General features: G+C 43.3%; 1 protein-coding gene and 1 long non-coding RNA gene across 2 annotated transcripts in view; both read left to right on the forward strand.

The window, feature by feature from the left end:
* Nucleotides 1–25,021, forward strand: part of LOC308089856 — a 390,353-nt gene that overhangs the window by 142,057 nt on the left and 223,275 nt on the right. The gene's annotated exons all lie outside the window — the stretch shown is intronic.
* Nucleotides 1–25,021, forward strand: part of prtga (protogenin homolog a (Gallus gallus)) — a gene marked incomplete at both ends in the record, with an annotated part of 57,154 nt that overhangs the window by 21,576 nt on the left and 10,557 nt on the right. The window contains 8 exons of the mRNA XM_080419163.1: nucleotides 45–178; nucleotides 1,192–1,488; nucleotides 3,237–3,396; nucleotides 3,999–4,246; nucleotides 8,216–8,380; nucleotides 10,253–10,558; nucleotides 14,087–14,275; nucleotides 24,287–24,382. Of these exons, the coding sequence (XP_080275289.1) occupies nucleotides 45–178; nucleotides 1,192–1,488; nucleotides 3,237–3,396; nucleotides 3,999–4,246; nucleotides 8,216–8,380; nucleotides 10,253–10,558; nucleotides 14,087–14,275; nucleotides 24,287–24,382 (1,595 nt within the window). The remainder of the gene's footprint in view (nucleotides 1–44; nucleotides 179–1,191; nucleotides 1,489–3,236; nucleotides 3,397–3,998; nucleotides 4,247–8,215; nucleotides 8,381–10,252; nucleotides 10,559–14,086; nucleotides 14,276–24,286; nucleotides 24,383–25,021) is intronic.

Here is a 25,021-nt window from a genome sequence, read left to right on the forward strand (position 1 = left end):
GTTTACCTTCCTGTGTTTGATCTTTTTGTTTGTGTTGATCACAGAATCACAGTGTTGCCCAGCGGGGTCATTCAGATCACTGGCGTGCAGCAAGCAGATGCTGGGAATTACCGCTGCATGGCCACCAACATCGCAAGCCGCCGCCGGAGCACAGAAGCCACTCTTACCGTCACCCCAGGTGTGTGATCTCACTCTGTGTTGATGACAGCATTCGTTAACCACACGATCTACAAGCTCACAACGCGTCGCAGCGCAACATGCTGTGAGCTTGTAGATTGGCTATTTTCTGTGAATGCTTCCCCCAGAATAGGGATGCTTTTTTCAGTGTGCGGATGTAACTACCCTGGCCTAGGGGTGCCAGAGCCAAACAAAACTAAAACAAGTTAAAAAGCCAAATTTAACACCTATCAATTGACTAAAATCCAGCAAACAAACAGAAACTCATCTGTTAGGATGTGAGGATCAGTAAAGTCAGTACTCTAGTCAAGTGCATGTTAATCTGAGTTCCCAGAAGTTTTCGCCAGCTCGGCGAGGAACTTCTGGGCCAGAGCCCTGGTATTTGTGGGCGGGATGTAACTTACGCTCAGAATCTGAGCGGACACGCCTCTTACCGGTCTGAGAGCTGTGCAACTCGTCTAAAAAGTCCGACAAGAGGCAAACAGCAGTACACAACAATGGCGGCCGCAATTTCTCAAGGGGAAATTGCTTCCCGTCGATCCTATTTAGATGCAACACCCAGTGCATGTGGATCCCGCCCCCTTTTCTTCATTGGCTGTTGATTTGAATCACAACGCAGTGGCCGCGCCCCTGCTGTCCAAGCTCCGACGCAATGCCTCCCAGACTAAGTGCATGTATGAATGAGTGTATGGTGAAGTGTGTGTGTAAGGTGTGTTGTATGTATTAACCAAAATGTTGAAAGGAGTGCATGGGTTTTAGGTGAAAAAGGAAGGCTTCAATCAACTATTTTAAAAAAAAATTTAAATAGTAAAACATGGCTAATAAGTTTAGGGATTAGGGGTAAGGTGGCGCCCAAGATAGGGCCCATAGGCCTATAGCATACACACAGGGAACCGTCACACTTCCAATTGCAGTTATCATTTTTTTCTGCGCCTGAACTCAGTTGGGTTGAATGTAAAAAAAAAAAAAAAAGCTCCTGTTTTCATCTTCTTCCCTCCCTTCTCTCCACCGCAGCCCCCAGCCCCAAACTCCCTCAGAGGCCTCACATCACCGCCGGGCCGCAGAACGTCACCGTGTCGCTGCACCAGAACGCCATCCTGGAGTGCATGGCGACGGGACACCCCAGGCCCATCATCTCCTGGAGCCGGGCGGACGGCAAGTCCATCGACGTGTACAACACCAAGGTGCTGGGCAACGGCAACCTGATGATCTCAGACACCAAGCCCCAGCACGGAGGCGTGTACATGTGCAGGGCCACCACGCCCGGCACGCGCAACTACACCATCGCCTCCGCCAACATCACCGTGCTCGGTAAAGACCTCTTAAAGTCCTACTTAGTTTAATTAGCTTTGCTCTCAACCTTTTTTAATGTCAAGGAGCCCCAGAAACCTCTTATATTAGTTTTTTCGTAAATTAACGACCTACTTGATCATACTACCTCGTCACACAAAAGCATCAAAAGTAGCAGATCTAGAAGCGCGAAAGCCGAGGCCACGTTTTGAGCTACTTTTGCTACTTTTGAATTTGAATCCTGAAAAGTAACAGTTTTGGACATAATGAGGTTTCCACCCGACAGAGATGATATGCAATAGGCCACGGACTGCTGAAAACGTTCGCTTCATCAGCGGTGTGACGGGTGCTGCACCGATTTAGCTCCATTTCAGCAGCCCCCTCCTCTCCCGGACAGTATTTCGGTGCCATTACTTGCAATAGTCCGGTCATTTATTGTCTCCGCCAGGCCGAAGGCATGGCGAGAGAGTATGTTTTACCCCCTGTCCGTCCGTCCGTCCGTGTGTCCGTTTTGCGATTTCCGTGAAATTTCACACGCACATTCCCATTAGGCCGAGGAAGAAATGCCACTTGAACATTTTTTAATCAGCCTCATGGTGGCGTTATAACAGGCCGATTTGCGTTGCTAACTATAACTGCACCGATCTGCGTGAAACTTTGCACGCACTCTCCCTAGAGGCGAAGGAAAAACATCTGCCCTGCATTTTTCACATTTTTTATAGCGCCACCAGGAGGCCGACTTATGTAAAACATTTTTTTTAATATTAAGCCTTCAGATTTCATCCAAATTTCACGCAAATCGGTACACATGATCTCTATAGGTGGAGACCTGTGCTCCGAGGAGCACTTTTTCTAGTTTTGTATTCTTTTGCCAGCCATTTGGTGCTCCTCCCCGCATTTGGTTCCCCGGGCTGCAGCCTCTATAAAGCCCATGCGTTAAGCCAGGCCTGGCTGCCACTAATCAAATAAAAAATGGATTTCAGTGTGCACAGAGCCGTGGGTGTGTCAAAGTGCAAAGCATAGATATACTAGTCAACAGTATTGTCAGTGCACGTTCACAGACCTAAATCTAAAACACCCGTTATTAATTTGATTATAGCTGCAGCTCTGTTGCTTACATCACAGTGTACAGTTCTATAAGTACAGTCTCATGCAGCCTGCCATGTTTTTAATCTGCAGCAGTTTTTTTTAACATGAACTGAAAAACATCTACAACTACAACTACAAAATCAGCCTAGAGTTTCATCCCCCAGTACATCCGACATTCTGAGTTAACCCATTAAGACCTGAAGCCGATTCTACAAAATGTCTTCTAAATCCTAACAGTATTCTGAAAAACATACGTTTCTATGTCAGTGGTTCTCAAAACTTTTTCATGTCAAGGACCCCCAAAACGAATTTGGCCGCAGATCCCCTTCTCAAAATATTGATTGATATTCCAGGGACCCCCCAGAAGCAAAGATTTGAGTTAAGAAATGTTCGCTTTAAAATATTATATTCAAAGGTTTTCACACATTTTTCACGTTTTTTCAAAAATAGCAGATCTACAAGCTCGTAGCGCGGCACTCGGTGCCGCGCTATGAGCTTGTAGATCTGCTATTTTTGAATAGCCAAAGTTTAAAATAATGTTTTTTTAGCTCAAATCAAAAAGTGGCTCAGATGCGTTCCAGGTATTAATGGTTTAATACTTTAGTGTATTATTTATTTATTTCAAGTCAATGATGTGACGTGATTGTCTCATTGTTTTGATCTGTTCTGTGTCTGAACAGCGCCCCCAGCCTTGGTGGAGTGGCCTGAGAGCCTGACGCGCCCCCGTGCGGGCACCGCCCGCTTCGTGTGCCAAGCTGAGGGGGTTCCCACGCCACTGATCACCTGGCTGAAGAACGGAGAGAAGGTTCACTCCAACGGTCGCATCAAGATGTACAACAGGTATTTCATCACACAAACCTTTTCAAGTTTTTTTTTTTTTTTTGTGAATGCCATACTTCCATGTCTAGGAGTCTTGCGTAAAAGTAACAAAAAAGTAGCGGATCTAAAAGCTCACAATGTGTCGCGATGCAACTCATTGTGAGCTTGTAGATCTGCTATTTTTCAAAACACCTGTGAAAAGGGACATGCATTAGTGAGTACTTTTACTTTTGGTACTTTAAGTACAATAAGTACAATGTGATGCAATAATTTTGTACTTTTACTCAAGTAATATTTTGAATACAGGACTGTTACTTGTAAAACAAAGTATTTCTGCATTGTTTTGTATTGCTGCTTTAATTACAAATAGTAATAATCCTTTAATAGTTTAAAGTACCACAATGGAAACAAGTACATAGAGCTTTTTTTGTGTTATCCTTTTAGCATTGCTTGGATAATTGTACTTTCTGTACTGTTTGCAATTTGTTAATAAAGTATTCAATCGATCGATCAATCGATCAATCGATCAATCAATCAATCAATCAATCAATCAATCAATCAATCAATCAATCAATCAATCAATCAATCAATCAATCAATCAATCCCTCCTCCGCCCCATGCAGCAAACTGGTGATCAACCAGATCATCCCGGAGGACGACGCCATCTACCAGTGTCAGGCGGAGAACGAGCGGGGCTCGGTGCTGACCATGGCGCGGCTCATCGTGGTGATGTCGGAGGACCGGCCCAGCGCGCCCCGCAACGTGCGCGCCGACACCGTGTCCAGCTCGGCCATCCTGCTGGCGTGGGACAGACCTCTGTACAACTCGGACAAAGTTATTGCCTACTCCGTGCACTACATGAAGGCTGCGGGTGAGAGAGACAGAGAGCCACCGAAAAGACCCACACGCTTTCATCATGTGTTTATCTGTGGGTCTATAACCAGCCGATCTACAAGCTCATATGAGCTTGTATATCTGCTATTTTTCAATAGCCAAATAAATCTAAAATTACACAGATGCATTCCCGGTCTTAAAGGGTTAAGTAACCCTTTAAGACCAGGAATGCATCTGTGTAATTTTAGATCTCTTTGGCTATTAAATTTTTTTTGCAGATATATAAGCTCAGAGTGCCGCGCTACGAGCTTGTAGATCAGCTATTTTATAAAAATCGTGAAAATGTGTGCAAATCTTTTAATATTAATATATATATAATATATATTAAAGCAATTTTTTTTAACGCAAATCTTTGCTTCTGGGGAGTCTACAAATGTCTTTTGTAGACTTACGTATGTTGCTATATCAGTGGTTCTCAAACTTTCTTTCATGTCAAGGACCATCCAAAATTATATGTTCTTGGCCGCGGACCCCCATCTCAAAATATTCTGTTCCAGGGACCCCCCAGAAGCAAAGATTTGAGTTAAATATGCTTTAAAAAAGAATATATATATTCAAACATATTTGCACACATTTTCATGATTTTTCAACAACGACACGTTAACTTCTCTTGTTTTTTTTGCTGTTGACACTGTTATACTATGGAGTGTAAATTAGGCTCTGTTTTTTTTTACCCCAGCATATTCTGGGGGGAACATTAGCCAAAAATAGCAGATCTACAAGCTCACAATGCGTCGCAAACGCAACACATCGTGAGCTTGTAGATCGGCTTTGTGGCGAAGAGATTTGGTGTAGACGGAAAAAGTGTTCAAAGTACAGTTATAACTCAAGTCCAGTTCTCTAAGACGCCACGTCAGGGGTTTTAAGTGTTAAGTCACCTCTGTCCTCAGTCATCTATCATCAGGATGACATTGAATGTATATTGAGACATTATAATGTTAATGTTTAATGTTAATGGAGTCCTATAGCCTCGGGGGCCATGGTTTAAAGCGCTTCCCCTCCAAGTGGAATGTGGGAGGTGAACCATCTGTTGTCAATAGTGGTTCTGCTGGGCAGAGGTCAGGGGAAAAGGGTGATTACTCCAGCCAAATAAGAACAACAGCTTTCTCTCTGCAAACAGGAATGTTCTTCTACACCAGTGCCTCTCGATCCGCTCTGGACCACTAGTGTAGCATAATCTTCTCTGTCGGGCGGAAAGCTCGTACCTTACTTTTCAGGAAATGGAAGAGAAAATAACCTGTGTGTTCCAATGGATCCAATGTAGTTATTATTTATTCACAAGCTCTTGTTAATACTTTTCATTGGTTCAATGTAAAAAACCCACAGAATTCCCCCCCCCCCCTTCCTTTTCCTCCCCAAAAATAGCTGATCTACAAGCTCACAACGCATGGCATCGCGACGCGTTGTGAGCTTGTAGAGCAACTACTTTTGTGTGACGCTGACACTGTAGTATGACATGAATTCACCCCAAAAAAACACAGACGTTGAAATATGGAGATACGAGGTTTTCTGCCCGACAGCAACGATGTTTCGACCAATGCTCCAGCACCACCACCCCCCCCCACCCCCCCACCCACAACTATATATACAGTATATTTAGTATAAGAAGCCATAACATAGTAATTCCTATTTAATTAACTTTTTTTTCTCTTCAAGTCCTTAACAGCTTTTTCCAACTCTACGCCTATTAGGTCAAAGTATTTCTTAGATTTGATGGATTTTTTACAAAGGCGCGGAGTATATATATATTAAAATAACCATTTATACATATCGTTAGCCTCATAGCATAATTGCCTAACTTATTTTTAAGGTTTTCAGGAGAGACTAAACAAAAAAAATAGTGGAAAACGAAAAGTCATTTTTATCTGCCTTTATTTATCTCTGCCTAACTCTACTCTCCTAACACTGCTGATTCATCCTGCCTTATTTCAGAATGCTTGTTACATCCAAAGTCATTTCTGCCTAAGTCACTTTGGAATGTAACAAGCATTCTGATTGGCTTAGGACATGGGCAACAAGGCACAATGATGCAACAGTGTTAGGAGAGTAGAGCTAGGCAAAAATGTCAATTTGACCAAAAAGTGAGTTATGCAATTATGCTATGAGGCTAACGGTATACATTTTAAAACATGGACCACCAGTAATTATGCCATGGACCATCAGTGGTCCGCTGGACATGTGGTTGAGGCACGGCGCTCTAAGGCCTTTAACCCTGTGGAAAGAGGGAGTTAGAACACGCAGGCCAGGATGCCCTGGGCTTTATTAAACCCAGGATGCAGGATACACACCATTCATGAAACCACAAGGGTTGTAGTGTTGTGTTCAGAGAGAGAGAGACCCCCTCGGGTCTTTCATTTCTCCTGGGAACCTCGGCCTCTTCCACAACAAGAGTCACACCGTGAACAATGCAGCATCTCCCGGAAAAAAAACGTCTTCAGCCTGTGAATTGAAGCGCTACCTTCCATTGTAGACGCCACTGGACTCCCATTGAGAGTCCAGGGGGAAATGTACAGAATCACCAGGCGACGAAAGAAGCACCTGCTTGGATTACGTGGTTTAATACGGAAGTAGAAAAAAAGTTCAACAATCTCTCTCTTGTTTCGCCCCTTTTGTCTGAGTGGCATCTGTCAAGTAGTTTGTTGCTCTTGATCAGGGGTTCTCAAAGTGGGGTCCGGGGACCCCCGGGGGGGTCCTTGAGGGAGGGGGTTGTTCCTGGCAGGTCCCCCAGATAGTTAGGAACCAAAATGGACCCTTATACCGGTCGGTCTGTAACTGTGAGTTACAGGTGTCCTAAATGCATGCCAAAACTGGGGGTCCTTGAAAGGGAAAAAGTTTGAGAAACCACTGCTCTTTGAATAAGAATCAGTGACGCGCTCCATGAATGAGCGCTCATTGACATTGACAGTAGTACTACACACACACACACACACACACACACACACACACACACACACACGCACACACACGCTCTGCACCTGAGTTCACATGGCGGAAGCTAGCAGCTAAATGGAAGCTCTGCTGAAAGGAAGGACTAATTAGTCGGGATAATGGAATGTGCTAATCTATAAGTGTTTTTTTTTTCTTTTTTAAAACACACAGGAAGGCAGGTTTTTCTTACACTATTCAGGGAGGAGCAGTGGTGCATTCAGGGTCTACAGACAAGGTTTTCTTAGATTACCCTCGAGGATGTTGTTTACTAGCTCGGCACAAATCAGCCATTCACACACTTCTGTGCGCTAGAGGCCACGAGGCCACGAGTCTTTTTGTATGACTCTGTTAAGCTCTTTTCAGTCATGGGGGGGGGGGGGGGGGGGGAGCGACTCAACGCCTACAGTACGTACTCGCTTGGATCCGCCAGGCCGCACTGCGGGGCCTCCCCGTGTGAATGGACCTGTTTTAAGTTACACGTTGCGTCGAGAAAAAAAAGCACAACACATTTCAGCCGTTGTCGTGGGCGTGTGCGTGAGAAGAGCGCGAATGCAACCGTTTTCACAGGAGTGCGCCCGCTTGTCGCTTGTCGTTGAAAATTAATTACTAGGCACGTCTGTGGCTTCCCACCGGCCCTATAATCTCCTCTAATTAAAGAGTTACCAGGGAACAAGTGACAATGTCGAAGAATAATTAGTGACATTTGACTTTGGGGATGAAATGCCAGCCAGTGAGAAATCTCTGTCAAGCTTTTTGTTAATCTCCACAACGTTCCTTCCAACGTTGGTGTCGTAATCCATACAAGCTTGCTACGCGTAGCATCACAACACGTTATGAGCTTATAGCTTGGCTATTTTGGAAAAAAGAAAATTGATATTATAGTCTCAATATTAATTGTAGGAGGTGTTTGGTCTATCATGGCATTTCATTTCGCCCATATCGCCCAGCGCTAGTTGGGTTTTGTATTGATAACCCATTCAATTAGCGTGACACTTATTTGTACCCTTTCTATTTCCAGGGTTGAACAACGAGGAATACCAGGTTGTCATCGGCAACGATACGACCCGGTACATCATCGATGACCTGGAGCCCGCTCGTAACTACACCTTCTACATCGTGGCCTACATGCCCATGGGAGCCAGCCGCATGTCCGACCACATCTTCCAGGAGACCCTCGAAGACGGTGAGGCATTTACCCTGTAGTATCACTTTGTATGTCCAACAACACTGTTACTTTTCAGAACATGGAAAACTTTACTGTATAGTTCCAGACATTACTGTATAGTTCCAGACATTACTGTATAGTTCCAAACATTACTGTATAGTTCCAAACTGTGTAGATCCAAACACTAGTGCTGTGATAGAAAGTGGACAGTGGACAGTGGACAGTGGACAGTGGACAGTGAGAGAGAGAAGGCAGAAAGTGAGTGAGTGAAAGTGGGAGAGGTCATCTATGGTTGGCCCGTGTTGTGCCACTTCCTTTCAGCTGCCCTGAGAGCTCTGAGGGTTTCAGATGACCAGGCCTGGAAGAGAGAGAGAGGACAGTGACGGTCAAACACACAGAGATAGCGAGAGAGCGAAAGGACGAGGAGGTTGCAGCGTCAGTTGAGAGGGAGGGGAAAGACTCCGGGGGGGGGGGGGAGAAGAAAGAGGACGAGAGAGTGGAGGGGTTCAGGGGCTCAGGTTGTGGAGTGGTGATCAGAGATATGTAGGGGGCTAACAGAGAGGTTAGAGGTTAGAGCTCTATGAGTGGGAAGAGAAGGAGACAGGGAGAGGTCCAACTAGCGCAGGGATCCTCAACAGGGGGTCCTCAGGGTCCTCAGAGTTACGACAGGGGGTCCCCCAAATCTTTGTGTGATAGGATCCTTTTTTTTTACATTAACCACTTGAACCCCTAGCGTCCCTATTCTGGGGGGAACATTAGCCGAAAAAGATTCTGACATACAAAGCTTGTAGATAGGCTATTTTTGGCAAAGAGGTTTGGTGTAGAGGGAAAAAAGAGCAGATCAAGTACAAATTTCTCTAAGTATTGAGGGTTTAAGTGGTTAACAGTTTCAGTTAGTTATCGTTTACTTATTTTTAGTGTAGTTCTTATAGACCAATTATTTGTTTACCAACATCGAGACTGGATGCACAGGTGATTGTTTCATGCAATCAATTCCCAACATAATTGTTTCGGGGTTTCGCTGGTTTCAGTTCATTCAACCTCCTCTTGTGTGTTGGCTAGTGAGACGCGTCCTAGTGAGACCTGACAGAATGGGTTTCATTTGGTGCCGGCCTGCGCGCGCGCATACTGGCTCTTATCAGTGTGACGTCGTCTGTTAAAGGAGAATTCCGGACATTTTAAGTGTTATCTTTGATGTGTCGTTACTCACCTACCGACGTAAAAAGTGCCGTTGTTTTTTTCCAGAGATTCCCCTGTCGTCATTTTTTCAACCCCCTCCGTTGGCATAATGGGAGCGCGTGGCTTAGGGAAATTCGTCTATTATAACCGATGCAAAGTTATTTTTTTCTCTACTACTACTCATTGTGGAGTCTCATGATAGTCAAACATGCGCTGAAAGTTCCTGAGAGGCTACCGCTAATGCCGAACGATTTAACACTGGTTGCTTGTTTCTCTACCTGGCAACACCAAGTTGCCAGGTTCTGGGAGAGAAACAAGCAACTAGCGTTAGCTCGTTCGGCATTAGCGGTAGCCTCTCAGGAACTTTCAGCGCATGTTTGACTATCATGAGACTCCACAATGAGTAGTAGTAGAGAAAAAAATAACTTTGCATCGGTTATAATAGACGAATTTCCCTAAGCCACGCGCTCCCATTATGGCAACGGAGGGGGTTGAAAAAATGACGACAGGGGAATCTCTGGAAAAAACGCCACTTTTTACGTCGGTAGGTGAGTAACGACACATCAAAGATAACACTTAAAATGTCCGGATTTCTCCTTTAAGGGGTCGATTTAGTTCAGTTAACGGAAATATTTTTTCAATTTTAGTTTTGGTTATTTGGTTACGTTTTGGTGAACCGTAATAACCTTATTGCTCCACACACACACACAGTGCCTCTCCGGGCCCCTGAGCTGAGCCTGACCAGCCTCAGCCCCACGGACATCCAGGTGTCCTGGCAGCCGCTGCCCGACAAGCTGAGCCGCGGCCGGGTGTCGGCCTACCGCCTGTCCCACCGCACCGTCGCCGAGCAGGCCGCCGGCCAGACGGAGCTGCCGGCCGGGACCACCGCCCACCTGCTGGAGCGCCTGCAGCCCGACACCATCTACCTGCTCCGCATCGCCGCCGCCACCGCCGTGGGCTGGGGCGAGCAGTCCGCCTGGACCTCCCACCGCACGCCCAAGGCCTCCAGCGCTAAAGGTACGACACGCACCAGCGGCAGTGGCGGCCTTTGCTATGTTTCACCCGTTTCAATTGAAACGGGCCCCCAACCTCAGGGGGCCCGTCTTTTTTTTTAAAATATTTTTTGACTCGCATCCCAGTCCGGGCCCCGCCTCCGGCTGGCCGACGTCCAAGAATTTCATGCAAGAAGAAGATGTAGATCTGATTAAATCAGGGCTCAGCTCAAGTGAATCATGTGAGTGAGTTGTTTTAGCTGTCTGTCCATGGTGGAAGTGCAAATAGCCTAATTAATTTAGTTTGAAAATGCATCACTATGGATTGCGGAAGCAAACCAACTTCAGTCCACAAATTATTTTTTTATTTATTTTTTTTTTTTTTGCGGGGGGAGGTGCATATGGGGGGCCCATATGAGCTCTTGAAACGGGCCCCCAGTTCATTAAGGCCGCCCCTGACCAGCGGAGCAGTGTTGATTTTGACAGCAAACTTTGATTTTAGCTTTAGTCACAGTCTTTTGAATACAATTCCATTTAGTTTTTTTGTCATATTTCAGTCACCTGAAATGTTATAGCTTTTTGTCTAGTTTTAGTCGACTAAATATCATAAGATTATAGTCGCCTGAATCTACAGTTAATTTAGTCGACTATAATATATTTTGGCGGTGCCGTGATGGCGTCGTAATGGCTGATTTTACACTTGGTTGCATGCTGAAAATAGCCGATCTACAAGCTCACAACGCGTCGCAGCGCGACGCGTTGTGAGCTTGTAGATCGGCTATTTTCAGAGCGCAACACCCAAGCGGGACCAAACATAAAATGACTTGTCTTTTGTTCTATTGGATCTCGTCCAGCTTTTATTTGTTGACGAAATTGTCAATATATTTAGTCTTAGTTTTAATCATCATAGCTTAGTCTTTATTTCGTTTTTATTTCGTTTTTGTCAGTGAATAAAGGTAGCCGACGAACATTTTTCGTCATAGTTTTAGTCGACGAAATCAACACTGCAGCAGAGACTGTCCCGTCCCGTTGTTAGATTTTTGATTCGATTTTTGACAATGTATTGACAATGCACGTAATGTGTGAGTTATGTATGAGTAGCTACGCCTGTCACAATTATTTACATACATCGTCTAATCGCAATTATTTGAGATTATTTTTGCATGATATAATCCTTTCCATGTTGAGAAAAGGTTTTATACATTTTGAAACGTTTAAAAAAAATAGTGGAAATAGCAGATCTACAAGCTCACAACGTGCCGCCATGATACGCGTTGTGAGCTTGTAGATCTGCTATTTCCACTATTTTGTAACACATTTTGAGTATTAAATATGGCGTATTTTGGCCATAATGCATTATTCATTTTGATCATTGGTCAGTGTCAGTCATTTCTTTCAAAAAGTCAGTCAAAAAGTTTGTTTTTATTTATCATATCTGCCCAGTGCAACCTTTTTTTTAGTTGCACAAGAATGGACCCTTATGGGTCTGTAAAGGGGGGCGCATGCTACCATTTTCGGTGGTCACCTTCTCACCGCGTGGTGATAGAGAGAGCTCTCTCTATCATAGAGAGCGCTCTCTCTATCACCTAAAGGGTGATAGGGTGACCACCTCATTTGGTAGCATGCGGGTCCCTTAACTCTGAGAGGGTACTAACCCCCAAATGGAATCAAATGGTCCATTTGGTTCCATGTGTACACTCTCAGAGTAAAAAAGCAACAAAAAAAAACAACACTTAGGTTTTTACAATAGATTGGAGTCCCAGAGATAAAAAAAAAAGAAAGAAAAAAGGTATTAACCCATTAAGACCTGGAACGCATCTGTGTCACTTTAGATCTCTTTGGCTATTCAAAAATAGCAGATATACAAGCTTGTAGATCTGCTATTTTTGAAAAATTGTGAAACATTTTTTTTTTTTTCTTCCGAAAACCTGTTAGGATTTAGAAAATGTTTAGAAGCGGCCTCAGGTCTTAATGGTTAAATGGAGGTCTAGTGGTGTAATGCATATCAAACCGGGGGTCCTTGAACTGAAAAGGGTTTTGAGAATCACTGTTTCTTCTCCCAGTGAAGTTTTGAGGATACGGGAGCAACGCATGAGAAGAGCTTTTTGCTCTAATAATCTTGTTAAGGCATTGCGTTTTGTTACTCGGTGACCTTTGGCCTTGCAGTGTCAGTAACATTGGAATGGCTTCAGTCATGGGTCATAAAGAAGAGGGACCCAGGCCTCCGGGGGAGGGGGGGGGGCGGGGGGGGGGGCAGGAGAATAGGGCCCGTTCAGAACGTAACATCTGAGGGCTTTGGGGTGGGGTGGGGGGTCGGGTTGGTTTGGGTCGGGGTTGGGGGAGGATTAGTTTGATTTTTTTTCCCCTTCCTATCTCTGTTTTCTTGATGTCTCCATTTATACGCACAGGAACGAACATGGGTCTTCTGCTGGAAGGAGTCATTGGTTTGGTAGCAAATAAAGACCTGAGGTTGTTACTTAATGCTCACAGTGCTTGAGTGGAGGTTAGGTGGACTTTGTTGTGGTTGGTTCCTGGAAAGAGAGAGAGAGAGAGAGAGAGAGAGAGAGAGAGAGAGAGAGAGAGAGAGAGAGAGAGAGAGAGAGAGAGAGAGAGAGAGAGAGAGAGAGAAGGTGGGGGGGATGGTCACTGCTGTTTGATGTCCATCAGATGGACACTGCTTGGTGGAAAGCATTCCTGTTTTTAAAAGAAAGACAACTTTAGACAACTTTACATTGTTGTACCGCCACTTGCAGCTGTTGTTTTCTTTGAATGTTTGAAGCATTATTACTAGGGAAATACAGTGTTGCACAAATAAGAAATGGAATCACGTGGATCTTCTCAGGATCCACATGGGAACGGTGTAGCTCCAATGTGTCTTCATGTCACCAGCCTGTGACATCGTATCGGTCATTTATGACATCGGTCATTTATGACATATTTATGACATATGACTCCCAAGTTTGAAATTAAAGTTGAATATTCCAAGTATAGAAATGTGGCTCTGGTCGGTCCAGTGGTTTGTGGGATTAACAACAGACACACGGACGGACAGACAGACAGACAGACAGACAGACAGACACACGGACAAACAGACCGTCTTCTAGGCGGCTAGACTCTCGTAGAGCCACACTGTAAAAAAGAGTCACACAATGTGCCTGCAGATTGAGTCAGTTTCACTACAGTATGTTTATGTTCTCGGACAATGTGAAAAACTTAGATTTGATTAGTTTCTATTTGAGAACATTTAATTTATGCACAATAAAATAATAAAACTATTAAACCACTTTTATCCCTATTCCTTTTCCCCCCCTAAACGGCCGATCTACAGTACAAGCTCACAACATGTCGCGACGCCATGCATTGTGAGCTTGAAGATCAGCTTTTTAGTTTTTTTTGTTGCCTATAACATGGACATGAAATAGGGACTTCGCGGCAGGTTGAAATTGGTTAAGAATCGTTACACATAGGCTGCATGATTGCCGTTAACGATCCAAAAAGTCAAACAATGGCCGATCAGTCCGGCTCTAATCTAATCCTCCTCATCTCTCTACAGTCCCTCTGGCTCCGGAGCTAACGCTGGTGCCTCTTAACTGCACCACCATCGTGGTGCGCTGGCAGCAGAACCCAGGTAACACTGCCAGCGTGCAGGGCTACAGGCTGTTCTACCACGAGGAGAGCCGGCCAGAGAACGCCCCTCTGCAGCTGAGGGCCACCGATAACACTCACACCATTGGAGGCCTTGGTGAGTTTCTAACTTTATTTTATTTTATTTTATTTTATTTTATTTTATTTTATTTTATTTTATTTTATTTTATTTTATTTTATTTTATTTTATTTTATTTTATTTTATTTTATTTTATTTTATTTTATTTTATTTTATTTTATTTTATTTTATTTTATTTTATTTTATTTTATTTTATTTTATTTTATTTTATTTTATTTTATTTTATTTTATTTTATTTTATTTTATTTTATTTTATTTTATTTTATTTTATTTTATTTTATTTTATTTTATTTTATTTTATTTTATTTTATTTTATTTTATTTTATTTTATTTTATTTTATTTTATTTTATTTTATTTTATTTTATTTTATTTTATTTTATTTTATTTTATTTTATTTTATTTTATTTTATTTTATTTTATTTTATTTTATTTTATTTTATTTTATTTTATTTTATTTTATTTTATTTTATTTTATTTTATTTTATTTTATTTTATTTTATTTTATTTTTACAATAGGCTCTATGCACGGTAGCCATATTGGAAAGAAATTGTGCCTCTTCCTTACTTCCTTTGCAGGTCCTTACCAATTATTCTTAATGAAGGCTCTGTTCCATTCTGGTCAAACAGAGTCAGGGTGCTGATATTGTTGCATGTTGGCTCACTGGAAACACTCTGCTACACCAGTGGGTCTCAAAGTGTGGTCCAGGGACCCACATGGTTCCTTGAGGGGGGTACCAAATGGCCCCTTACGGGTGTGTATTAACTCTGAGAGTGTACAAATGGAACCAAATGGACCCGTAAGGGAGAAATTAAAAGGTTTGTGAACCACTGTGCTACACTAAACGGTATAGGTTGAAGGAAAGTATAGAGACATGTATTTATTTAAATATGTGGTTTTGAATCAAAATAGGCACCGGTTATAGTCATAGTTTTTTTGCACAATTTACCATTACAAATGAAAACATGAATAATTCGTAACTTTTTGCATACTTCTTTAAAGTGTAACGATAACGTGCGGTCGACACAGGCAACACCTGGACTCGTCTCATGGCGCACAGCAGCCTTCCTCCAAGTCAGCACGCCGTGTGAGGAAGCGCTGCCATAGTGTTTTAACCCCCTCCTCCCCTCTCTCTGCCTAATGCTGTTCTACTGACTGAATCTGGCTGATTTACAAGTCAGCTGCTGACCACCTGGTTGCCCCCCCCCCCCCCCTTTAGGCCACAGATGGTCAGTTGTCCAGTGTGAGTTGGCCTGGGACCTCTGTCCTCTCCTCTCTGTGCTAGCTGACCCCCACAGGCCAAAGGAGCCTCTCTACCGTCCAGCCCCGTCCACCAGCTGTTGGACGGATATTGAAATCCTGCAGAAAAAGAGGAGGGGTTGGGTCTCTTTCTAAAGCCTATAAGGAAGCACCCGGTTTGGGACTCGTGAAAAGACACGTACAGCCAATTAATCAATCACGACTTTGACTGTCTGTCAATATAGATCCTCGACTTTCTACTGCCTGCCTGGCACCAAGCTCTACGCTGCTCTTCTCCCCCTAGGGGTACGCAGAGGTACTACAGGTTTGAGAAAGTGGGAAAATGGAAAAAGACAAACTTTGAGTAAAGCAGCTGTTTGGGCGGAAACCTTGTTTCATGTCCACGTCTGTTATCAGGAAATTAAAAAAAGAAGACTGTGTTCCAATGGATCCAGTTTACTTACTTATTATATAATGCAAAGAAGGAAAAAAAAGAAAGAACTGTCAGCAATCACAAAACGAGTTTTGATTCTACATTTATAGTTATTATTAATTACGCTTGTTAATGCTTTTCATTGGTTAAATATTCATAAAACCCCACAGGCAGACTTAACCACTTTCACTTTAAAAAATGTTTTCAAGAAATAGCTAAAATGGCCAATCTACAAGCTCAAAACCACGCTTTGAGCTTGCAGATCGGCTATTTGCGCTCTACACTCTCGTTCGAAGAAGTAGGGAATTAGTTTACAAAAACAAATACATTTTAAAAAGTATTGAATTATGGGACATGCAAGGTTTCTACAACAAATGAATTAATCAATCAATCCCTAGCATGGATGGAGTGACATAACAAAATACCTCCTAGGTGGAGAAAGGAAAAGGAAGGATTCCTTTAACTTTCCCCTCTTTGACAGAGCACTGTGCAAAGCAGCGGTTCTGAGGACAGGAAAAAAGGGCTTTTTTTTTTATTGTGACGTGTGATTTATGAGGTTGTTTTATGGCTGCTTTGAGCAGCATTGCTGGAGAGAGAGAGGACCAGGCCGGGGCACATCAAAGAGCCTCATTGTGTTTAGCCAGGAGGGACACAAAGGTAGTATATTAGCCAAGAGTCAAACACAACTCAACCTCTCCCCACTAAATCTGCTGTGTTGTGGTGTGGTGTGGGCCCAATGTGGGGCTTTTTTTTCTGAACTGGACTTCTAGCAGTGGTGGAAAAAGTACTCAATTTTTTTTACTTCATTATTAAGACCTGAGGCGATTCTTAAAAATGTTTTCTAAATCCTAACAGTTTTTTGAAAGAAATCTGAAAAAGATTTTTTCAAAGATTTTTCAAAACTAGCAGATCTACAAGCTCGTAGCGCGGCACTCGGTGCCGCGCTATGAGCTTGTATATCTGCTATTTTTTAATAGCTAAAGAAATCTAAAGTGACACAGATGCGTTCCAGGTCTTAATGGGTTAAGTAAAAGTATCAATACTGCAATTCAGAAATACTCGAATTAGAGCTATTTAACACTTATTTTAACCAAAGTAAATCACTTACCCTACCTTTTAAAGTACCAAAAGTAGAGAGTACTCATTACACAGAATGTCCCATTTCACAAGTTTTCAAATGGATAAAATCATTTGAAAATAGCAGATCTACAATCATGTAGATCGGCTATTTTCAAGTGGCTGAAATGCATATAGGGCTGAAGTGGTTAATGTATGTTTTGTAATAATAATCAAAATCTACAAAGTAACTAGTAGTAACTGCTGCTAACTATACTAAACTAACTAACTGCAGAATAATCATATCCATAGTGCCATACAGTACATAAATAAAGCCATGCTGTCAGAATAATCATATCCATAGTGTAAAGGTACAGTACATAAATAAAGCCATGCCGTCAGGTGACTGTTACGTGTAAATCAGTCACTTTTACAACTCTCCGTTTGATTTGAGGGCCTGGACGACGTCAGAAAGAGAGGAATGTGTTGGAGACTCTGGTGGTGAACGTGACAGCATCGAAACGCTGCGATTCCAAACGTCTGATTTACACTTCATTGCATGACCTTGCAACTTTGCACATTATGAGCTTGTAGATTATGCAGTTCATTTTTTTTTTGGCGCATAAATCAAGTGCCGAAAACGGCGGATCTACAAGGCCACAGCGCTTGTTATACCTCTGTTTTCTGTGCGCATTGCCGCCGGCACTGGCTAGCTGGGAGGTCGAGCGGACGCTTGGGGAGTCGGGAAGGTTCCTGGTTTAATCTCCGGCCTTCCCCCTGGGTTAGTGTCCAAGTGTCCTTGAGCAAGACACCGAAACCCTAAAAGTGCTCCGGACGGATGAGCAGGCTGCATGGTGCCTGCCTACACTGTCTGTGTGTGTGTGTGTGTGTGTGTGTGTGTGTGTGTGTGTGTGTGTGTGTGTGTGTGTGTGTGTGTGTGTGTGTGTGTGTGTGTGTGTGTGTGTGTGTGTGTGTGTGTGTGTGTGTGTGTGTGTGTGTGTGTGTGTGTGTGTGTGTGTGTGTGTGTGTGTGTGAATGGGTAAAACAGCCGCCGTATCATCAGCACGGAGGGCGTTGCACACAAACAAACAAACATGGAGATCTTTCTGGAAGCCTCCTAGTGTTCTGTTTGAAATGCTGCTGGTGTGAAAACTAGAGCTGAACCTTTTCTGTTTTTTTTGCGTTGTCACCTTGTGTAGCCTTTGTAGGGTCTGTGTGTGACAGGAGAGAGAGAGAGAGAGAGAGAGAGAGAGAGAGAGAGAGAGAGGAATGATGAGAGGATACTGGTGTGTGTGTGTGTGTGTGTGTGTGTGTGTGTGTGTGTGTGTGTGTGTGTGTGTGTGTGTGTGTGTGTGTGTGTGTGTGTGTGTGTGTGTGTGTGTGTGTGTGGTGGTGGAAAAAGTACTCAGATGTTTTACTTGAGTAAAAGTATTAATACCACGATGTAGAAATACTCTGTTACAAGTAAACTGGTAACTAAAGTTTTCAAATAATTGTAGTGGAGTAAAAGTACAATATTTTCCTCAGAGATGTAGTAGAGTAGCAGAAAAGTAGCAGAAAAAGTATTGAAATTGGGAAATACTCCAGTAAAGTAAAAATACCTCCAAATTGCACACATTGTACTTACTTGAGTAAATGCACTTAGTTACTTTCCACCACTGTGTGTGTGTGTGTGTGTGTGTGTGTGTGTGTGTGTGTGTGTGTGTGTGTGTGTGGTGTGCGTGTATGTGTGTGTGTGTGTGTTGTGTGTGTGTGTGTGTGTGTTGTGTGTGTGTGTGTGTGTGTGTGTGTGTGTGTGTGTGTGTGTGTGTGTGTGTGTGTGTGTGTGTGTGTGTGCGCACGCGTGTGCGTATGAGAGAGAGAGAGAGAGAGAGAGAGAGAGAGAGAGAGAGAGAGAGAGAGAGAGAGGAGAGAGAGTTGACATTTATGGCCCCTGCTCAGGCATTGCTTGCTGTGGCCAGGGCCCGGGGTGGGGGTGGTAGTGTGTGGGGGGTGGGGGGGGGGTCTTTCACAGTGCTGAACAAAGCCTCAGAGGCCAACAGGATCTGCATGGGGCTGTAAAAGTCAGGTGACCACAAGACAGCTCAAAAATGTCCCCTTTAATACAAACTGCTATAATTTATGGGGGAGCAAAGGCCTCCATGATTTTATCCCTCTGGGAAAGACAGCGGAGCGGACCACCTTGACACCTTATGATGTATGTGTGACAGCACAGGCATTATGGAACACTTTAAAGGAGCCCTCCACCCATTTTCAACCTATCTTCGTATGTATAATTGGTCCTCTCTGATGCACATTATAAGATGGCATCATTTCTGTCCACTCACTCTGTGCGTCTCATTAGGAGGGCTGTGGACAGTTCAGAAGCCTGCCTACCAGTGACATCATCGGTAGGCAGGTTTGGTCATTTCAAACTAGATTTTAAACTTTTCTGCACATCTTTTTTCTTTCTTTCTTTTTCTTTTATTAATGCAAGAACAATGGCTTTTATTTCGCATGCTAACTTTCCAGGAAGAGAAGGGCTGTAGTTGTACATCCATAGGCCACCAATGACATGCAGAGTGAGTTTATAATGAGCATTTAGTGAGAACCAATTATATGAAGAAGATGAGGTTGAAAATGGGTGAAAGTGCTCCTCTATGTATGTCAAGTATGTCTAATTAAAATTAGTTTTGCTGGTTTGAATAAAAACATAATTAACCTTTAGCCAGTGAAATGCAATGAAATGTACTGTAAACTGTACACAACATTAGGTTTGTGTTATTTTGCTGACTCATGCTGGTGGCCTGCTGTCAGTGCATCTATGAGTCATAACCTGACTCCTCCCTCCAATGGCTTTTATTCATTAGGACATTCTTTATTAGGCTGTAAATGACGTGTGTTTGAAAGAGCTGCACTGTCCACTGAGTTGTCCTGTTAACCCCATTACCAAATGGACAAACTCTACCCATTTATTGTGTTCATTTTTAGATTTCTATGTCAATTCAAAAATAGCAGATATACAAGCTCATAGAGTGGCACCGAGTGCCACGCTTGTAGATCTGTATTTCTTGAAAATATAAACGTTTTGCAAATCTTTGAATATATATATATTATTGACATGGAAATTGACATGTAAGTTGGAGCACCACTGATATTCAGCAACATACTGTTAGGATTTAGAAAACATTTTTAGATATGTATTTGGCCGTGGACCCCCATCTCAAAATGTTTTGTTCCAGGGACCCACAAGTAGCAAAGATTTGAGGTTTCGCTTTAGAAAATATATGTTCAAAGATTTGCACACATTTTCAAGATTCACATTAGCGTAATACACACAGTAAAACCCTCAGTAAAACCCTCAGTAAAACCCTCAGTGTTTAGTAGCTTCCATTCTGTACCCTCTCTGACCACTCAGGACTCCTTGGTGGGTATCATCACCTATTAAAGTGGGCATTTTATCCTGCTTGTTGTTGTTTCGCCGTTTTGCGTCCGCTTCCTCTCCTTGATCCCTCCAGCCTTCAGGGAGCCCCCCCCCCCCCCCCCCCCCCCCCCACACACACACACACACACACACACTCACACAACCCCTCCTTTTGCAGGATTTAGCTTGCCCAGATTCCATGTCAAAGGTCGTGGCCCAGATGTCACAACCTCCCCTCTGCTCCCCGAGCCCCTCTGTGTGGCTGCATAATGCCGGCAGCTCCATTGTGTTGGTGTTGGGTCCTCCTGCAGGGTGGTGGTGGAGGGAGGTGGAGGAGGTGGAGGAGGTGGGTGGGTGGAGGTGGGTGGAGGAGTGTGGGACCCTTCCTCTCTGACTGCTCCTCTTCTTTTTAGAGGTCGACACACCGAGCCACAAACAAAACACAAAAGCCCCGGGGACTGTCCAGAATCTGGCCCCTCCGTTTGAGGAGGGGGCAATAAATGGACACGATGGCGCAAGAAAGGCACAGAGTGCAGAGAGACAGAGAGAGAGAGAGAGAGCGGGAGAGAGAGAGAGAGAGAGGGGGCGAGAGGGAGAGAGAGTTGTCCATAGGTGTCATATATCATAAGAAATGACCTCAGGAACTTGTGGTGAAGCCTGGCTGAATCCTAAAAGGTTCATGCGGCTAAAAGAGGATTGTTTTTTATTTATTCACTTTTTTGTATATTTATATGTAAATCTTTGTTTACATCCGTTTCGGTTTATCTAAACCCGCTATACTTCAGTTGACTGGAATCCCCCAGAGGTCTATACTTGGCCCCCTCATTTTCTCCCTCTACACCAAATCACTTCTGCGGGAAATAGCCGATGTACAAGCTCACAACATGTCGCCCAACGCAGCGCGGCGTGAGCTTTTAGATCTGCCATTTTCGCCAAATGTTAGCCTATTACGACGCTAGGGCTCAAGTGGTTAAACAATTTAATAGATATTTATCCATACAGGTAAGAGATACAAGACCTCTTGTTGGAAGGGAGCCCTGTCCGATAATATAGCAGCGATACAAGAAAGTTTGAACAACATAAAAAAGCAAACATTGGCGCTGTGGCGTTGTGTCCTGTGATGAAGGTTGAAGGTACGAGGGGAGGAGGAGGAGGAGGAGCCCGGGGGCCAACAAAGAGTCCTGTCTCATATTTCACACCCCCGTCGTGACCTCAGATTCTTTGAGAGTTTTATCTCGGCCTGACCTATCGCCCCGCTCCGGCTCCACTGAAACTCCTCTGCTCTATGGATGGAGGGGGGGGGGGGGGGGGGGGGGGGTCAACCCCACCCTTCTTAATCTCCTCTCACCCCCCAACCTTTTGGACATTGTTCTGGCCCCGTGGCCTCCTCCTCCCACCCCCCTCCCACACAAAACCTTAAAAGTTGTTCTGATCGATATCTGATTCATAATAAAGATGTATATGCTCTGACCAGTGGTGGAAGGTAACTAAGTACATTTACTGAAGTACTGTACTTAAGTACAATTTTGAGGTATTTGTACTTTATTTGAGTATTTCCATTTCCAATACTTTTACTTCTACTCCACTACATCTCAGAGGCAAATATTGTACTTTTACTCCACTACATTTATTTGAAAACTTTAGTTACTAGTTAACTTTTCAGATAGAAATTATGATATAATGAAACATACATTTACCAATTTAGCGCATTTTATACATAGGCTATTTGAAAATAGCCGATCTACAAGCTCACAACGCGTCGCATCGCAACGCGTTGTGAGCTTGTAGATCGGCTATTTTCAAATATGTAGTACTTTTACTTTTGGTACTTTAAGTACATTTTGATGCCAATACTTCTGTACTTTTACTCAAGTAAATTTTGAATTCTGGACTTTTACTTGTAATGGAGTATTTTTATAGTGCAGTATTGGTACTTTTACTTAAGTAAAGACTTTGAGTACTTTTTCCACCACTGGCTCTGACCACACCGTAGCTGAATTAAGATGGTCGTGGTAGATTTGATATGTCGTTGCGCTGTTACTGGTCGCTGAACTAGAATCTTGCGCTTGTAGGATCGTCTATTTTCGGTGAGCCACAACGATGGACATGGTTCCATTTGTACGCTCTCAGAGTTAAATAAACACTTTTTTTTACAGAGTAGATTGGGGTTCCAGAGATTAAAACAAACACACAATGTATTACCTAAACCAGGCTTCAGCTAGCTTTTAGTTGGCTTTTAGTGCAAACAGTTTAACGATTAGATTTTTCGACAGAAATATGAATGAAATCTTTCCGTACGCTGTGATACCGTGATAAAACTAAATAATCAAACTTACGAGGCTATAGAAGAATCCATGAGTCTCAGTAACAACAGGATGTTTCCTAGAGTGATGATTGTGATCGTTTTACAGAGTTCTCTTCATTACGTGGAAACACAATCCAACCATAATAGGCTCTATTATTGCATCCATTTCAAAATATGCAAATAAAAGCATAACATAAACACTCGCTCCCATTCTGTCACGTTCTTCTCACATTCATAGTGTGAAGCTGTACAGTAAAAAAAATAATCAACACTTTGACCCCAGAATAAATGGTTGCGTCTCCTCTCAATCCCACATGCAAATTCCAAGTCATTCTATCTGATAAATAAAATGGCCATTTCTTTGTTCAAACGTGCTTTTGTTCAGATTCGGGGGCCTCTCTCTGAGGTCATGGATTGTGGTGACCGCTGATGACCAGCAGCTACGCCTTTCCCAGGGGCCATTGTGGTGTGGTTTAACCTGGAGTTGAATAGGACTGACCGCTGGGCCCAGTGGCCGGGCCGGCAGCTCTGACCGGGGCCGGGCCAGAGCCCCCAAAGGACAGGCTGACAGGGAGGGAGGTGATGGATAGATAGTGGAGGAACACCACAGCCTGTCCTAAAAAGCCCTGACCCCGACTGAACTGACCAGCACTCTCTCAGGGCTGCATGAGCATCTGTTATTACCAGAGACCCCACCCTCTCACCCGCAACGCGTTGTGGCGTGTCGTGAGCTTGTATAGATCGCAGTGTTGATTTCGTCGACTAAAAACTATGACGAAGAATATTCGTCGACTGACGAAAACAAAATAAAAACTAAGCTACGATGTCTAAAACTATGACTAAAATATACTGACAATTTCGTCAACAAATAAAAACTAAATGTCAGTGAGGGACTAGTGGAGAAGAGATCCAGTAGAACTAAAAGACAAGTCATTTAATGTTTGGTTGCGCTCGGGTGTTGCGCTCTGAAAATAGGAGATCTACGTTGTGAGCTTGTAGATCTGCTATTTTCAGCATGCAACCAAGGGTAAAATCAGCCATTAGAACGCCATCAAGGCACCGCCACTATACATTTTAGTCGACTAAATCAACTGTAGATTTAGTCGACTATAATCTTATGATATTTAGCCGACTAAAACTAGACTGTCAAAATCAACACTAATAGATCGGCTATTTTCCTCCTAGATCTGTTTTGTTTGTTTTTTTAAACTACATGTTAGCTATAACAGTGACTCTAAAATGTCAAGGAACCCCAGCTTGATATGCATCAGGCCACGGACCCCCATTTGATCTGATTGTTTATTTATACTCTGATAATGTACAGATGGAACCGTAATGGGTCCATTTGGTTCCATTTGTACACTCTCAGAGTTACAGGCCTGTAAGGGTCCATTTGGTAGCTGGGGATCCCCAGAAACCCCTCCCCCCCAAGGACCCCTAGGGGTCCCCCGGACCCCACATTGAGAAGCAGTGAGCTTGTCTCCATAAGGCAGATGAGTGACAGTTGTATTAATCAGTCTGTATGTCCGTGCATCAAGCAATGTCTTTCTGATCTCCATTCATGTATGTTCCTGTCTTCTCTTTGTGAACTCAGACCCGAGGAAGAAGTACCACGTGAAGCTGCTGGGCTACAACTTCATGGGAGACGGATACCAAGCGGACCAGACCATCAGCACCCCTGGATGCGTCTGTATGTTCTACACACACTAAATATTTAAATAACATGATACTGTAGCCACAGAAAGGCTGAAGGGTCATTCATATCCCAAAGCATGATAACTGTAACTAGGATTATTACGTGAGCGTACACACTGATGAACCATGACACTCTGTAAGGTAAAAAGGGACCAAACACAAGTTTAGGTGTAATGCCAGCTAGCCTACCAGCTAGCGTTATAGCTATTCATAATTGTCTCCTCATCTCCATCAATAATAACAAAACTACCACAGACCCTGACGAAGACCTATTAGGTCATGTTGTTGCCTTGTTCAAAAATAATACATCACTGAACATTTTTTCATCAAAGCCTTGGATTTCTGCAGTCCACACCACAGTACTTCTTTGAGAAAAAGTCGTATGTTCTTACCTGTGTCACCAAAGAGCACCTGTCTATATAGTAGAGTTCTCTCTATAGATAGTTCTATCTATAGATAGTTCTGTCTAGTATAGAGCCACTGATTCATGCAGTGCTTTCCTTTTTGAATGTAAAACTCCCACTGCTGTAGGGGGTGAGAATGACTGCATTGTTTCTGTCTTTAATGAAATCACTCTGAAAGTGATCCGAAACTAACTAAATCGTTCACCACTATCGCCGTGGTTATAGTCGTG

The sequence above is a fragment of the Gymnoscopelus braueri genome (genome assembly GCF_963280865.1).
Source record: "Gymnoscopelus braueri genome assembly, chromosome: 1".
NCBI classification, from domain to species: Eukaryota; Metazoa; Chordata; class Actinopteri; order Myctophiformes; family Myctophidae; genus Gymnoscopelus; species Gymnoscopelus braueri.